This window comes from Aegilops tauschii, chromosome 7 (genome assembly GCF_002575655.3).
Source record: "Aegilops tauschii subsp. strangulata cultivar AL8/78 chromosome 7, Aet v6.0, whole genome shotgun sequence".
Lineage (NCBI taxonomy): Eukaryota > Viridiplantae > Streptophyta > Magnoliopsida > Poales > Poaceae > Aegilops > Aegilops tauschii.
The window spans coordinates 264,922,937-264,936,383 of NC_053041.3; the positions used below are offsets into that span (position 1 = coordinate 264,922,937).

The following is a 13,447-nucleotide window of genomic DNA, read 5'->3' on the forward strand; positions in this document are numbered from 1 at the left end:
CCACATTGTCTAGCCTTTGACCCCTAAACCTCTTTTCCACATATAAATATAGATCTATAGAGCCTTCAAAAATCATCTGATTCGGGATAAATCAATATTTTGGTTTGACTAGATTCACTAAAGAAAAATATATATTTATTCTCTCCGGCGGGACTTCTGGAAGTTGTCTCCTCTCTCCGAATTCGTCTTTTCTCTACCTTATAAAGGTATTTTTCTTTGTATTTTTTAGGGATTTTTATTTCTATGCCCCTGGTTTGTTAGTTCTACTCATTCATCCCCACACTCTTAACTTTTGCTCACTTTTCCACACTCCCTTGCCTGAAACCATCAGAACTGGTCACAGCGGATGTTGTCGTCGGGTCAATGGCTTGACCGTTAACTCTGACTAGTGGGGCCGCGTAGGGCGGAGTCCACATTTTGACCATTACGTGATAACCAGTGGGGCCGCGAAACTGACACTCACGGTAACCTGAATCTGATCCGGTCGCTTCCGCGCCGCCCCCTCCACCGCTGTCGTGCCGCCTCTGCTGCTGTCGTGCCGCCTCCACTGCACTCTTGCCGCCTCCGCCGCATCTACCCTCTCTCCCCATCTAGGATTAGGAAGCGATGTTGGGGGGGCACCCTGTCTGGCCCATCGACCGTGGAGATGATTGGGTCGAATCAGAAGCTGATAATTCATGGATTCCACCTGGGTAAGCATCGTTTTCCTCTCAAATTGATTAGGAGATCCGTAAATTAGGCTGTATTTGACCACTGTTGGCGTGAATTAGTGCAATTTATCTGAAAATTTTCGGCCTAACTGCGCCCTTTATCTTATTTCAATCGAATAGGGTTGATCCTGCACTTGCTTTTCGGCTGGCGGTTAGAATGGAAACTAGCGAGCTGCGTGGAACTAAACCGTGTGTGATTTCTGGATTTTTCTATCCTAAAGTGGTAGAAACCACCGTTTCATTCAGAGATTTCCGTGAGGCACTCTGTTGTGAGTATCCGTGGAGCCCTGCCGATGCTGTTGAACTGAGATATTTCGACAGTACCGAGCAGAGATTTCTCCCATTAACTTGTGATGAGCATCTGGGATTGCTATTTAGTTTGAATGCTGACAGCCGTTTCGGTAAAATCCATATCGGTGTGCTTCAGGCACGCAAACAACGTATCCCGAAGGGTGTTCAGACATCATCTGTCTCTGCTAATAGCGAGCGTCCTCGCACTCCTTGTAGGTCGAGACCAAGTAAACCTAGTGGTTCTGAAAGCCACAACATGTCGGCTGCCGCTAATTCTGCCACTTCTCCTCTCCCTTCTGCACCTGATGTAGAAGTAGATGTAGAGCCTGACGAGGAAGTGCCTCGACATGATGATGAGGATGAGATTCTATTCCCTGAACTAGTAGATAGAGTCAGTCAACAGGCAATGGAAGATGAATATGCAGAGGAGCCTAGCAGCCGTGCTAGATTTGATGACATTGATGATGAAGAGAGGGAGGAGAACATTGACTCCTTATTTTTACAAGAAAATGATGGTGAGGACATGCCAACAATTGAGTGGAATAGGGAGAATCCTGACCTTACTCCAGGAACCATATTCGAATCGATGGTGGATTGTCGTAATGCAGTGACTACATATTGCATTCTCACTGAAAACTCTTATGAGGTTGATAGGAGCGAGCCAGGAAGATTCACTGTTCATTGCCCTTATGATAGGTGTAGGTGGAGGTTGCATGCATCCACTATGTGAAAGAGCAAATTGATTCAGGTATTACAACTGAATATTGTTATCAGATTATTTATCCATTCTATATTCAGATCATGTGTACTGTTTCTTAATTGTATTTGACATCATTTTTCATTTTGTTTCAGATAAAAAGCAACCCACACAGGCACACTTGCCCACCTGGAGGGGGGGGGGGGAAGGACAGATCTAAGCTTGCAAAGACTAGGTGGGTGGCAGATGCAATCTTGGATTGGGTGAGGGAAACACCAACAATTGGTCCAACAGCACTCCATGGGAAGCTATTTGAGAAGTACAAGATTAATGTACAATACATGAAGATTTTCTATGCTAAGGAAAGGGCTCTTGATAGGATTAGTGGTCCATGGAATGAGAGTTTTCAGTTGCTTTACACCTTCAAAGCTGAAGTGGAGACGGCTAGTCCAGGGAGTGTTGTAGAGATTGACAAGCATACAGTTAAGTACAAATTAAAAGGGAAGGCAATAGAGAAGGAGTGCTTCAGGAGGGCTTTTGTTTGTTTCAAGGCTTGCTGGAAGGGGTTTTTGAATGGTTGTAGGCCCTATTTGGCTATCGATGCAACTGCTTTGAATGGAAGATGGAGAGGCCAGCTAGCAGCAGCTTCTGCAATTGATGGACACAACTGGCTATTCCCAGTTGCATTTGGTGTGTTGGAGGTAGAGAGTGAGGAGAGTTGGGTTTGGTTTCTGCAGCAGTTGCGCAACATTATAGGTACACCCTCAGGTTTAGTTATACACACAGATGCTTGCATGGGTTTAGAAACTGCAATAGAAATTGTATTCCCTGGAGTGGAACATAGGGAATGTATGCGACACCTATCGCAGAATTTTAAAAAGAAATTCAAAGGAAAAGTTTATGATGAGAATCTATGGCCAGCATCATACACATGCAGCTTGAGGAAGCATGAGCACCATTTGAGAGTGTTGTATGCTCATAATCCTTTGGTGAAGGAGTACATGGATGAACATCGTGGGAAGCTGTGGTCAAGAAGAAAATTCAATGAAATCTGCAAAGTAGACTATGTGAACAATAACCTCGCTGAGTGTTTCAATGCAAAGTTCAAGTCAGTGAAAGGGCTTTTGTTGTGGCAAGCATTTGATAAGATCAGGCAGATGATCATGGTAAAGATGGCTCTTCGTAAAAGAATTGCAGAAACACAATATGTTGGCCATCTTATGCTCCCATCTTTGATTAAGGCATTGCATGCCAAGGCAAGAGGACTAAGAATGAAATGCATTCGACCGTCGACATACGAGGCTGAGGTGACATACACTGATAGTAAAAATAGGGAATGGAGATATCCAGTGAACCTTGCAACCAATGAATGTAGCTGTAGGCAATGGCAGATCCGCGGGAAGCCGTGCATACATGCCCTACATCTCATGACTGTTATTGGAGGTGAAGATGGTGAAGTTGATCAGTATTGCTCTGAATATTTCTCTGTTGCCAAATTTAGGGCTGCTTATGCTGAAAATGTGCCTGCACTCTTGGGAAAAGACCAATGGAACATAGTAGACCTAGGGTTCAAACTCCATTCTCCTGTACTAACTAGACCACCAGGAAGACCAAGGAAAAACAGGATAAGAGCTGGTGAAGAGGGTCGTGTAAAAAAACAGCGTAAGTGCAAAAGATGTGGTATCTTAGGGCATATTGCTAGACGTTGTACCAATCCAGTTGATGCATCATTTGGAGAAGAGGAACAATGGGCAGCAGCAAATGCAGAGGAGAATGCAGCAGCAGAGGAGAATGCAGCAAGTTTAGAGGATAATGCAGCAGCAGAGGAGAATGCAACAAGCTTAGAGAATGAAGCAACTGAAGTAGCAGCTTGGTATGTGTGCAATCTTTCCATTTTTTGCATTTGTTCTTTTTTTTATCAGTGGCTAAGCTTATTTCTGTTTGACCCAGCTCTAGGATAATTAGAGGCACAAGAAAGAAAAGACCTAGAGAGGAAGAAACTTCGGTTGAACCATCATCCGATGCGGAATTTGAAACCATGGCTTACGAAGGTTTTGAAGCTATAAGAGAGGAGGAAGTTATTTTGTCTGAAGTTCCTTTAAAGATTAGTGAGCCCATAGATGACCGTCAACTGGTCATCACTTGCTCGATCAGTCAAAGCTTAACAAAACCGCCACCACCAGAAGTGAAGATCAGAAGCAACAAAACAAAGCTTTCAAATGCACAAAGTATCCCAGCCAGGGAAACCAGAAGCAAGATGGTTAACCCATCCCGGAACACAAGGAGCAAGGCAAAGATTTGAATTTGAACTTGAATGAAAGTCATAAACTTTGAACTTTAAAGATTTTTAATAAGGATTCTGTCATCAATTTGAAGTACTGTGAAAACTTGTAAGGTGTAATAATTCTATATGTAAACTTTGAATTTGAACTACTCAGGCAAACTTGGAATTTTAGGCAAACTTTGAATTTGAACCAACACTTCAGTCCATTCCCCTATGGTGTGAGTTGCACAGTTTGCTGAACTATTATAATTAGGCTGATCAATCCGATCTCTTTTGCGTCTACAAAACTTGTAGTCATGAGAAATGTGCTCCAAATGAGCTCCCAAGCTAGGGTAAACAGCCCCATTTGTAATCAAGTTTTTTTGGACCTACTCCAAATGAGCCAAATATTTTTTATTAACACCAAATCAATCTATATAGTGTAGATTCGAAGAATCACTATTTATTGAATTAATCTTTCTATTTTTCACTTTTATTCAAAAAAATATACTTTAATAGAAAAACCATTAAAAACACGTTTACCATATGAAAATGGAAAACTAAGTTCAGATCCTTCTTATTCACTTTGAAATCAAGCTTTGGTGATTTTTTGAATTTTTTTTAAAAAATTCAAAAACCGAAGGGAAACCCTACCTCCTCTCCTTTTTCTCTATGAAACGTTGTACATGATAGCTCATATGTGTGAAGGTTTTTTCATGAAAATGTCCATAGACAAAGTTTATGATTTTTGGTTGGTAACATGTCACACAAGACAACATTGTGCGCAGGTTTTATATTTTTTTATTTTTTTAATTAATGGTGCTCATTTTACCTCGATCGTCCTAGCTAGGTTTTTTTCTCTAAATGTACGTATACCAAGTTTAGTATTTTTCCTCGTTAGTGTGTCCTATAAAACGACGAACGGCGAAGGTTTAATTTTTTTTGATTTTTTTAAATTATTTATGCTTAGTCAAAGCCTTTGAAACCCCGTTGACCAGCTCAAAACCCCTCTAAACCCCGCGGGGTTTTGCCTAACCCTAGCTCCGAACGTCAGCCATCCGATCATACCCTAGCGCTAAGCGACAACCCTGAGATGTGGTCTTCTAGAAGTAATTCCAAGGGCAGGCTGCGACCAGGCTCCGCGCCGTTGGATCACATGGACGGCTCCGCATCGTTGGATCGTGGGGCGATCCGCGAGACTTGTTGGTTGTGCCTCCCCTTTCTTCGGGTACCCCCTTTATTCTGGTGCTTATTCTGCAGCGATGAGAGGAGCCACTCCTCTGCTACTTCTTCTCCGGCGACGAGAAGAGCCACTCCTCTGCTTCTTCTTCTTCGGCGACTTTGGGCGATATGTCGAGCTCCACTTCAGCCTTCCGCCCCTCGTGGACCCAGTATGGTCCACTTCCCATGGAGCGATGTCCTGACTGCCCATGCAGCACCACACTGATACGGTTGACTTCGAAGGAGGTCGAGAATGGCAACTATGGGTGTGAGTTCATGAAATGCGAGAGCAAGCCAGAGGGGCAGGTTAGATCTCATGATTTTTCTCTAATTTCTTTTTCTATTTGCTTTTAATTCTTTTTCGATCTGGGATTTAGGGTTCATTTTTTCGATTCAGATCGTGAAGAAATGCACACATTTTGAATGGCTGGATGACTACGTTAAGCGGATTCAATTCAATGGGGCCCCAACCCGGGAGCTCAATTTGCCGTCAGCAACAACGAATTTGGTCTCTGAAAGTGCTGCTCTGACAGTTGGGGATGCAGATCTGAAGGGGGAAATAAAGAAGATGAACAAGAACTTGAAGCAGATGATTCAATTGAACAAGCAGGCGAATCTGATAGCTTTAGGATTTTATCCCTTTTATTTTTGTGTAGTTGCTCTAGGATTTGCTTACTTGCTGGTCATCACTCGTTAGAGATGTTATTAGTGTGGTGTCATGTGCTCTAGATTTGGTTAAATTTGTGGATCATGTGCTCTACGATTTGCTTAAATTTGTGGATGATGTGCTCTATGCTCTGTTTTGCTTAATTTGTGGATCATGTCAGTTTTATCAGTTTTGTACACTTTCAGTTTCGTCAGACAACACCGACCGCAGAAGAAGAAAAAACGTAGTTCTAGGGCCCAAATTGAAACTAAGCTCTGGTTGGGCCGTCTCATTGCGTTGAGTGTTGAAGGCCCACACGCTGGCTATGTTTTTTCCCTTGATTATTGCCATAGTAAATCCATTTATTGCCATGCCGAACAAAAATAGTGCATGATGGTAAATCGATTTATTGTTGGACTTGCACATGTCAAATTTATTTGTACATATCATGGCAATTTCCTTCTGTATATAGCCTACGGCACAAAACTTTCATTTTTTGACATGCAGGTATTATAAACAAGTTTTTGTAGCAAGAAAAATATTGTATACATGATTTTTTGTTTTTGTTTTTTTATTAAGAACATGTCAGACTTAATTATGTAGATCATGATATCCATCTGAAACCACGTCTAAAATAAGGGATCCCCTAACACAAAATAAAGTCCGGTGGCACCATTAGCCAGCATATCCATCTAGAGAGCGTGTCTAGGCTCGGCTATGGCATCATATCCATCTAGAGAGCTTGTCTACGGCTCGGCTACGGCACCATATCCATCGACCGATATCTCACGTAGCAAGCATACATCCATAACATAAAAAGTAGCAACCATGGCATACTTCTTACATAAAACATAGGGTACCCTAAACCATAGCATAGTCCACAAACTATTCAAAAATTAGCTTGTTTTTGTTCATACAATATATGGAATAGGGCCACCAACAATTCAAAAAAAATAGCTTTTCTTCTTCTTTTCAACATCAACATGGCTCATTTTTCTAGCTTTAGTTTCCTTTTTGACACTTCAACTACTCCATTATCCGCACGTGCGAAAACTTGACCCTACTCTAAATGGGCGAAAACTTGCCGGTTTTCATTGAGGAATACTCAATCATTGATTGATTTAGCAGAAGGGCTCGTGTACGGCACCATATCCATCTAGCGATTTATCTCATGTCAAATAAGATAGAAATAGCAAGCAGAAACACTGATAACCAACGACATATCAAATAAGGGTAGCAAGCATAACAAAGTTCTTAGGGGATAACACGACAAAGATTAAAAGTTCACGGTACAATCAACGACATAATTAAGATAGAAATATATAAAAGATAAAAAGCCCTAACACCCTAGGGCAAGACAAGCTCACGATCGAGACCGGGACTTCACCACCATCTTCACGGCGCCTTCTCTTCACCGCTCCCTCTCCATGCCGTCCTGGCTGATGTAGTAGGGGAGGCTGTGCATACCATCGCGGGTGGGGAAGATGCAGTCGAAGTTTTTGAAGATGTTGTGGGTTGTGAATGCGATGAATTCGCATCCACACCAAAACACCTTGCCGAGGAGGTAGTACGCATCAAATCTGTAGGTGAAGGTGATGGCGAGCCCTATCGGCGGAGTCCTAGAGTTTGGACGCACTTCCTCCAGTCGGAACATCACCGGCGAGCCCGCCGGGAGGTGGGCGAAGCCCGCATGGAGGAACCACTCGGCAAACCCCCTTGCACCCCTCCAGCGTGAGAACGCCCACACGCGGAGCGTCCTCTCCATGACGACGTCGGCCGGATACCCTCTCTCCGGCACGGTCGGTGGGAGCTCGAAGGTGGGGCCATTGTACTGCATCCTTGCCTCGCTTTGAGAGTGCTCTTGGTTTGGGTGAAGAAGAGAAGGGGGCGGCGCAAATGGATGTGTGGAGAATAGGTGGAGGGGTGGTGGTTTAAATAGGGAAAGGGTAAGGGAAGGGGAGTGGCACCGGCCGCGCTTTGGATTTGCTACGTTCAAACGAGCCGCGTCGATCGATATGCCACTTTAATTGCCACGTTGAATAGATGCGAGTGGATCGAAAAGGGTGAAACAATGCTCTACATCGAGGAGACACGCGTGGGAGATGATACGAACCAGCGGCAGCAACCGTCCCTACGTCCGTGGTGGCTCGCGTGAAAATGAGGCCGGTCAGCGTCCGTGGCGGCTCGCATGAAAAAGAGGCCGGTCAGCGCATCGTGGCGGCGGGCGGTGGCGCATGCAGGTAGGCTAGCTACGTGCATGCATGCAGGCTAGCTGGACATGTCGTGCATGCATAACAGGCTTCTGTCGTTGCAGCGCGCGCACGGCCCAAGTCTAACCACGGCGCAACGGGCTAACCGCGGCACCGTCTGCCGCGACCCCACTCATCAGGTCCAACGGGCGACACAGTCAGCGTGGCCCCACTCGTCAGAGTTAACGGTCAAAGCACTGACCCGACGGCATCCACCGTTTGTGACTAGTTCTGAGGGTTTCGGGCAAGGGAGTGGGGAAAAGTGAGCAAAAGTTAAGAGCGTGGGGATGACTGAGTATGGCTAAGGAACTAGGGGCACAGATGTAAAAATCCCATTTTTTAGATACCCCCATAGCTTATTATTTCTAGACTAGTACGATAGAATAATTAGATTATCAATTAGTCTCTGTATTTATACTTTAGGTGTAGAAATCTTTTAGCAATAGCTATTTTTCTTCCATAAAACAGTTTGACCCTGATTTTTCAAATAGCCATAACTTTTTACTCGTTCATCCAAATTAGATCAAACCGACGCCTACAGTTTTGTCTTGATTCCACCTATCCAGTGAACCTATCCCATCAACTTTTTGAAAATTTCAAATTTCGAATATTTGTTCATATTCAAATTCAAACTTCTTTTGATCATATCTTTTTATCTGTAACTTCGTTTGCGATGAATCCAATTGCGTTGGATTTGTATCCAAGAAATCTTTCCGTTCATATAATTAGTGTTATCTTTTCAACATATAATTTTGATCATAGTCCACAAAGAGTTATCACACAAAATTCTAAGCAGATTTAATGCTATGTCGAATTACTTGTATCTTTTGATCCATTATTTCCAATCTAGTAATTCTTCTTCCTACATGTTCCTATTGACTCCCTACAGCATCATTAGTTTCAACTTTTGAACCTTTCAAACTAATCGAACATTCATTTGATCATATCTTGTAAATTGTAGCGCATTTTTAATTGATTCCTTTTTCAAATTGAATCCCTAGGTGTAATCTAACATCTTGAGCCATCACCACACTTTCATCGAAATTAGGATATGATCTTGCAAAATAATGTGATTTGGTTCTTTTGGAGTTTTCGCAATCTTCCTTTGCATTTTCTTTTGGGTCTTTGAGTGATTGCTTATGTATGGTTATAATTGCTTGCTCACGATAGATTGAACGGAGTGTGACAAGTGGAACTATCAGGAATTATGAGTGTGAAGCATCTTCATCAACAGTACAAGGCAAGTTCACACTTTGATCATATTCTTCCTATACCCATTTTTACTTGCATTACATACATCCTCAAATATTGCATGAGTAGGATTGGGAACATGTGGTTATTGCTATGTAGTTGATGAGGCAGGAACCTATTACCTTTTTGATTCACCCCGGGGATATACGTTATGCTCATATTGCTTAGCCATGCTCATAGACGTGGATTGGTATGTGAGAATCATGCAAGTTGTGAGAGATAATAACTAAGGGAAACCTAAGGTCGCTACTTTAATACACATCTGGGTGGAATGGTTGGGGCACTCTGGGGATACCAGTGGCTTGCCCGGGCACCTGGGGAATCCAGTGTTGTCCTAGGAGATCCCGGGGTACCCGTGTGATCATCCTATGGAATGCCACCCAGGCTCAAAGGGATCATAAGATCATTAATGCTAGAAACTTCCGTGTGTAGCCACATGCCATTATGGGCTCTGGCATAGTTGAGTAAGTTGTGGGAATCCTTTCCATGATGGGCTAGCAGATGTAGGGGAATTGTAGGTGTACCGGCCTATCTATCGGTTAAGGGGACCTCTTCATAAAGATTGTGTATTGATCATCCGTTTCTCAAACATCATGTAGTGCGAGAAATCCAACGGAGGAGATCGAGTCTTGTGGGGAAAAGTGCGCAAGCCACTGCAGAGTGTACAAACTAATCATGATTAGCCGTGTCCCCGGTTATGGACATCTTGAATATCTGGTACTTGAATTATTGGTTTGATCTCATCACTCTATTTAATGAAATTGTTGGGTTATTATTACTTGGTAATTTTGGAATTGAGTTGGGGTTACCTTCTCAATATGTGTAATTTAACTTGGTAGTAAAATAAAATGTATTCCTTTGTTGTAGGAAAAAATTAGCTTTATGCAAAATTAAACTTAGAAGCCTCCACCAGCCAAATATGCATGTAGTGGTAGATATTATTCATCATTATCCTATGGTGTGAATTTGCCAGTACATTCAATGTACTGACCTACAGGGCTGCAACGTCTCATGTTGCAGGATTCTTACGACGAGTAAGTGATATGTTAGGGTTACGATGTCTACACTCAACTTTGCCGTTGGTGTTGTTGGGACTCCACAACCTTGTTGTTACTTCCGCTATATGGACTGAGGTAATAGTATTTACGTTACTTTATATATGTGATTTATCTTTGTTATAAATCCTCGAGTACTGTGTGTGTCAGCATACCGATCCAGGGATGACACTTAAGCACAGAGACTTCGATCCATTCGGGTCGGGTCGCTACATGTAATGCATATATGTGTGGACAAATCATTGGAATTTAGCTACCATATGTTCAATTGCAATTGTTGCGAAATTTGACGAATGTTCTTCCTGTGGACACTATTTGTTCAATTGAATATTATGGCAAATTTGCTTTTTGCGTGCTGATTCAAAATGGGATATTTTTGTTTATTTGTTCAATTGAATATTGTGGCGAATTTGCTTTTTGCGTGCTGATTCAAAATGGAATATTTTTGTTTTAACCTGGCAATTGCTCCGCACACGGTTCAACTAAATGAGTGTGTGCGATCCACATCAGAAAGCATACGTCAATCATAGCGGAACCGTCGGTGATACACGGCAGATCACAAATGATTTGCAGCGCTACTACGTGTGCGTACGGTCTCCGGAACCGTTTGTGATATCGCTTTATCGCACACGAGAACTGGGAGTAAACCGTGCCCAATGCAAAATACAATCCAGGTCGTAATTTTTTCAGGAAACGTGTGGGATCCCAAACGAAAAGCACACGTCACTCTTGCGGCAACCGTCGGTGATACCCAACAAATCACAAATGGTCTGCAGCACTTGTATTTGTGCGAAGGGGCTCCTGGACCGTTTGTGATAGAACATTATCGCAGACGGTAATTGTTGGCAACCGTGTGCGATGGAGTCTAGCATGGCAGACGGGTTACGCAGAAAACTCGTGTGCGATGGGGCACAAATCGCACACAGTTCATATGTTGGCCCGTGTGCCTTACATACTGTTTTCCAAACAGTTCGTTATGACATACCGTATGGTTTCACTACGTCATTAGAAACGCTTAATCACCGATACCACACGTGCGAAAGAATTTAGTGTGTGCTGCATCGCACACGATTACATTTTGGAAGGCCTCTGGATCACTGCTCCATATCCCTGACGGTTTCTGGGTCGTGTGGGAAGGACACCCTATCGCACACACTCACTTGGCGACAGTCCCAAATGTCGTCGCGGAAAGGGGTTAAAAACCGTTCGTATAACACCGACGCGTACCTGTGCTTCTCTGCTTTTGCCTTTGCTCTCTTCTCTTGAGCCTCTACTGATGTAGGTTCTGTAGCATCCATGACAATTGTGTTGTCCTCAAAGTCAGGCCTCAAGGGAAGGTGCTCTTTATCCAACAGGTATGTGCCTGTGCCCATCTTGGAGTTGATGAGAATCTGGATGTGTGGAGCATACCCACATGATCTCTTCTGATCAGCAATTGTCCTCTTGATTGTCTCTACAATTAGTGTCGTCACCTTGAACTTTTCTGGCACATCAAACATATGCAGCAAATTGATGGAATGTCCCCTTATCATCCTGTCATCACCAGACTTGGGCAACAATGTGTGCCTCATAGTGTTGATTGTGGGCAGTCCTGACAGGAGATAATAGACAAACCAAACTTGTGATGTTCCAAGGCTGCATCTGGAATCTCTTTCTACATATGTGCCATGGAGTTGTGTCCTTTCCTAGGCTTTGCATACACATATGTATCATCCTCATGCTCTTCAGGGGCATTGATTAGCTTGGCCCACTCAGCAATAGTAGACTGGTACCTTGTACCTTCAGTCATCCAGGCAATCCTTCCATCTGGATAGAAGTGAGCTGTGGAGTAAAATTGCATGATAAGCTCATCATTCCACTTGGTCAATTTCTGACCCACAAAGGCATCAACTCCATTCATTCTGAAGCTCTCATGAACTCCAGGAAAGTGATCTTCATTTTCATCAATATATTCCCAATCAACCCATTTCATATCACTAACTATGGGCTTCTTATCTAGGAGCACAGTCTCATAGAAGTCCTGCTGTTTCTTAGTGTGGAACTTGTAGTCTACAGCAGTTCTCCTTCTGGCAGCATAGGGATCTGGCTGTCTCCACAGTCTGAGACCTGCATCCTTTCTTATCTTCATGTTTTCAGCCACTAGATGTGTATCATCATGATCTGGGATCTTGGGCTTCAACTTTCTAAGCACTTGGGCTTCCTCTTCTTCTTCTATTTCAGGCACTGGGGCCTTGTTCTTTTCTGCAGCAGGAATGTTTCTGGTGTTTCTCTTTGTTGCAGACTTGGTGGCTTGAGCAGTAGCTTTGGGGGCAGTCTTGGGCTTTAAAGGATCAGCCCCAGACTTGATGGCATCCCCCGTCAGCTTCTGAGCTTTAGGTGCTGGTGCATCCTCCTCTTCTTCTTCTTCATCAGATGAGTGCCTCTCAAATTCTGCCATGGGATCAACTCGCTTGCACCATCTCCCTCTCTTCCTTTCCTTCTTTTTCTTGCCCTCACCAGCAACCTCTCCAACAGTTGATTTGGAGGCTTCAAGAGTTGAGGCTCTGGCTTTGGACATGGGCACTCTCTTGGCAGGAGCCTTCTTGTTCAGACCAGGCTTGGTTGAAGCTGTTGTGCCAAATTCCTTCTTGACAACTTCCTTCTTGGAGCTAACTTCTTCCTCAGCAGCAACATAGTCTTCATCCTCTGAATCAGAGTTTCTCTTTCACCTTGTCCTTGTTGCTACCTTGGGCAAGTTGCTTGGGGTGCTTCTGCTACCCTCATCATAGCTGCCAGAGGGACTGGTGCCCTCACTCAGGTTAACTTGTTCATCAGAATTGTTCTGGCTATCACTTTGATCTGACATGTCTGACACTGCAAACTGAAAGCTGACCCTGTGAATAGATGTAGTTGAGGTAGAGTGGATGAGCATCACAAAGTGCAGAGATTTTGCAAAACAATTGAGTCAAAAACTTAGTTTTAGTTTTCCACAGAAAGCATTTCGGAGCTACCGATTTGTTAAACTCGGTGACACCGAAGCAATGTTAGAGTCTGAACTAGTGAGATCGATCAGATCGAGACACGG

General features: G+C 43.5%; 2 protein-coding genes across 2 annotated transcripts; one reads left to right on the forward strand and one right to left on the reverse strand.

Moving 5' to 3' along the window:
- Positions 1-1,257: 1,257 nt before the first annotated feature.
- On the forward strand, positions 1,258-3,627 carry LOC109776001 (uncharacterized). The gene is made up of 3 exons (XM_040395856.1): positions 1,258-1,647; positions 1,854-3,571; positions 3,621-3,627. The coding sequence occupies exons 1-3, from the start codon at positions 1,258-1,260 to the stop codon at positions 3,625-3,627; spliced, it is 2,115 nt and encodes a 704-aa protein (XP_040251790.1).
- Positions 3,628-12,037: 8,410 nt separating this feature from the next.
- Positions 12,038-13,228, reverse strand: LOC109776000 (uncharacterized). The gene is made up of 4 exons (XM_020334697.1): positions 13,141-13,228; positions 12,608-13,068; positions 12,259-12,505; positions 12,038-12,189 (listed from the first exon to the last, which is right to left on the reverse strand). The coding sequence occupies exons 1-4, from the start codon at positions 13,226-13,228 to the stop codon at positions 12,038-12,040; spliced, it is 948 nt and encodes a 315-aa protein (XP_020190286.1).
- Positions 13,229-13,447: the final 219 nt, after the last annotated feature.